The sequence below is a fragment of the Lygodium microphyllum genome, chromosome 3 (assembly GCF_053477565.2).
Source record: "Lygodium microphyllum isolate KBCC chromosome 3, Lygodium_microphyllum_v1.1.10, whole genome shotgun sequence".
Lineage (NCBI taxonomy): Eukaryota > Viridiplantae > Streptophyta > Polypodiopsida > Schizaeales > Lygodiaceae > Lygodium > Lygodium microphyllum.
The window spans coordinates 70790987-70794359 of record NC_141137.1 but is presented as its reverse complement, the minus strand read 5'-3'; the positions used below and the strand labels follow the sequence as shown (position 1 = coordinate 70794359).

General features: G+C 41.8%; 1 protein-coding gene across 2 annotated transcripts; it reads right to left on the bottom strand.

The window, feature by feature from the left end:
* Positions 1 to 830: 830 nt before the first annotated feature.
* LOC148038480 (uncharacterized) lies at positions 831 to 3001 on the bottom strand. Of its 2 annotated transcripts, none has more exons than XM_087672559.1 (2): positions 2716 to 3001; positions 831 to 2307 (listed from the first exon to the last, which is right to left on the bottom strand). In XM_087672559.1, the coding sequence occupies exons 1-2, from the start codon at positions 2858 to 2860 to the stop codon at positions 1451 to 1453; spliced, it is 1002 nt and encodes a 333-aa protein (XP_087528685.1). In that variant the 5' UTR covers positions 2861 to 3001; the 3' UTR covers positions 831 to 1450. The 2 variants fall into 2 exon arrangements, with proteins under 2 accessions (XP_087528685.1, XP_087528677.1); XM_087672551.1 differs by having other exon boundaries at positions 833 to 2310; positions 2716 to 2989.
* Between the last annotated feature and the right edge of the window lie 372 nt (positions 3002 to 3373).

Here is a 3373-nt window from a genome sequence, read left to right as displayed (position 1 = left end):
CAAGACATAATAAGTATACTCCCTAACATCATTGATCCTTAAGCACCCAACTCATTTTTTGCATTAGCAAATGCATCAAACATATCACTCTTCTTACAAATAGTGTCAACCCATACTTTTCTTGAAACATGATCAATGAATTTAACAAACTAGTAAACATTCCAATATCAATTTGCTAGTCTCTTTTTTGAAACCTACATTCCCTCACATCATACTTGAGTTAAGTCAACCCACAAAATTTTTGAAACTACTAGGTCATGGGATCATTTGTTGTATTAATATCCCAAGTTAACATTATTTTTCCAAACACAATCTTTTTGGTCTATTAAGGCTATCTAAGCTAGACAAGCATCAAACAATTTTGGTCCTTTTCTTATAGCTCCACCATCTAGCATTGCCATATTGGCAAATGTATTGAACTCCTAATTTTCAATTCCCCCGACTATAAATTTTCTAGCTAGATGCTTCTTTTCAATGATGTTTTCTTTACTTCACATGAAAAAATTATAGTTCCATGGTCTTTTAGGCTGATTTGGACAATTGTAGATGTTAATACAAGGCGCACACCCGCCATTCACACACACACACACACACACACACACTCTCTCTCTCTCTCTCTCTCTCTCTCTCTCTCTCAAACAACCACACACACACGCACAAAGCTGATGCTGAAATCAATTTACTGCATTGCATGCAGCAAATAAAGCAACCTTCAATCCCCATGTAGCCATATCACCCAGCTTTTGTCACTAACCCGTTGATAATCAAAAGGAACACAAACTATTATATGGAAAAGGAAAACAAACATCCATAAAATTTGTAAAAAAGGAAGACAATTTTTCACAAAGCACGAATGCTCCTAGTCTCTGCATAAGTTTAACCAATTCAAAAAGCAGCTTGATCCCCCAACTTGGTTCCATCCATTAAGCATTATCTTAGGGTAATGCTGATAAACTCAAGTCTGGGTGAACCACACAGGTTGAAGTAGATTTCAAATAGATCAACCCTTACATAGCCTTTGTTTGCTCGTTTGTTTTAAGCTCTGCATGCATCTACTTTCTGCAACTGACAAATTCAAAGTTCATCCCGTGCTTCCATAGGTCATTTTATTTGGGAACAAACTGAAGTCATCATTTGGGTAAAACATACCAGTAAGCTATTCAGCCAGAACAATTTCACCATTCACTAAGGCGATGATCCACTCTGAACTTTAGCAAATCCCTGCTGCACAATCATGACGATGACCACCCAAATTCCTGCCAGAACAGTTCTAACAGGAATTGATAACCTGCCACGTAGGCAATCTGGAGATCCTTATGCATCTGACTAGTAATTTTTCATAGCTGACAAAATGGAATCTCAAGGGGACACTCCTCCATGTTCGTCCATGTTGGAAACTAGTATACAAACATAATGCTTTACATTGAGAAGTTCAAAGTAAGTATCATAGTCAACACGAAGAACTAGGCATCTGGCAACACGGGTACCAATACTGCCCTAAACAGAGGCCACAAACAACAGTGACAGCATAAATGCTGCAATCAACAGAGAGTGCTGCAACTATCCTCCTGCATAGCACACCAATATCAAGAAGCTCTCCAAACTTTCCAACGAGATCTAGAACCTTTGAAAAGGAATCAAACTCATCATCGGTAACATGTGAGTTATCCTGCTGTTTAGGAATGGATTTCAAAAGACAAGTTCCTAAAACAGCCGTTATATCTGTCAATAAAACCAGTATGACAGGCCAGCGAGGCAGCCAACTTGAGAGAACAGTCCCCCACTGATGACCACAACATGTAAGGAGGGTCTGACAAACTACTAAAACCCCTATGAACAGTGCCAGGGGAGCTCGCAGACTTTCTGAAACATCGATGCCTGTCACAAAAGATCTCACTAAAAGAACTTGAGAATGCTGTCTGACACTGCCCTCTGACTTGAGACATGGCAGATCAGCTAGGTGGCCTGGATTTGAAGATGAGGTGCTTGAAGTGGACTGCTGTTGAACATCTTCTGAAGCATTCCCTTGGGATAAAGGCTGACTGACACTGCCCTCTGTCTTCAAATATTGCAGATCAGGTGGGTGGCCTGAGTTTGCAGGTGAGGCAATTGAAGTGGGCTGCTGCTGAACATCCCCTACAACATTCTCTTGGACTACACGTTGATACTGTGACGAGTCCTGCTGTTGAACGTCCTCTGCAACAGTCTCTCCAAGTAAAGGTTGAGGATGCAGCAAGCCCTTGTCACTTTTCTTTGCTAAACTTTTGGAAACGCTGAGAGCATTTTCAAATTTGTCTTCTGGCAATCCTTCTGATCCAAGTAACAAACAAAAACAAAACTTGTTAGCTTGTAAAGGGTCTTCACATGTTATCAGATTCGCCCAAAATCAGTACCAAATCAGAAAACAGACAAACTTCATTTAATGCAGTGTATTCTGCATGCAATCTACCATGCCAAATCGAAATAACCGTTCAACATCACCGGCTGTTATTGCAATCCATAGCCTCAAAACCCTATCACTTGAGAATGCATCTATAGCGTCAAATTACTAATATTTGGTCACTAAAAAACAAATGCATGCGTTTGTGGACAACGTTAGATCACAGAAAATGACCACGACTTCCAAATTGGGGCAGCCATTTTCCCCAAAATGCTGACAAGCGACCGATCGCATCTTCCAGAGACGACCAAGATGAAAGCAAGGCTTTTCCATACCTCGGGTGGAGGAACCTGGTGAAGAAGCGGAGAGATCTGTCTTGGGAGAGTGTTTCAATTCGCCTGTGATAAAGGCAAGGCGATCGGACCCTCGATCCAAGATGCGCTTGCGCCTGGCCTCTCTCGCTTGCTGCGCGCTCTGCATCTCCAAAGGTCGTGGATAGCGTGCATGAACAAGCTCTGCGCCCTTTATGCACTACTAATCGGCCAATTTGCCATCTTAATCCTTATCATCATTGTTTTCTATATCTAGGGTTTATGCAGCTGATCAGTTTATCATTGTCCCTTTTTTGCTCTCCCCCACACGCCAAAGACACCCAAACGCCCACAAAGCGGGGTGGGACAACCCTTACGACCCACGCTGGAATTTTTCATATGCATGGAAAGGATGGCTTGCAAGCCAGCATAGAGGAGCTTGATCACATCAAGACCCTTCTCTTTGATGATGACCATGGCAAGGATGAGGACAAGAGCTTAGACTTACATGAACCCACCATTTAAGTGATGCATCCAACAGTACTTGACCTTGCGGCCTTACGAATATGAGCCCAAGTGCTAACCACTAGGCCATCACCTCTAGGACTTGATTATTGTATGTTAGATCCACCTACACATTAATCGTACTTGTCTTCTACATCTAAGGCTTATGCAATTTCTA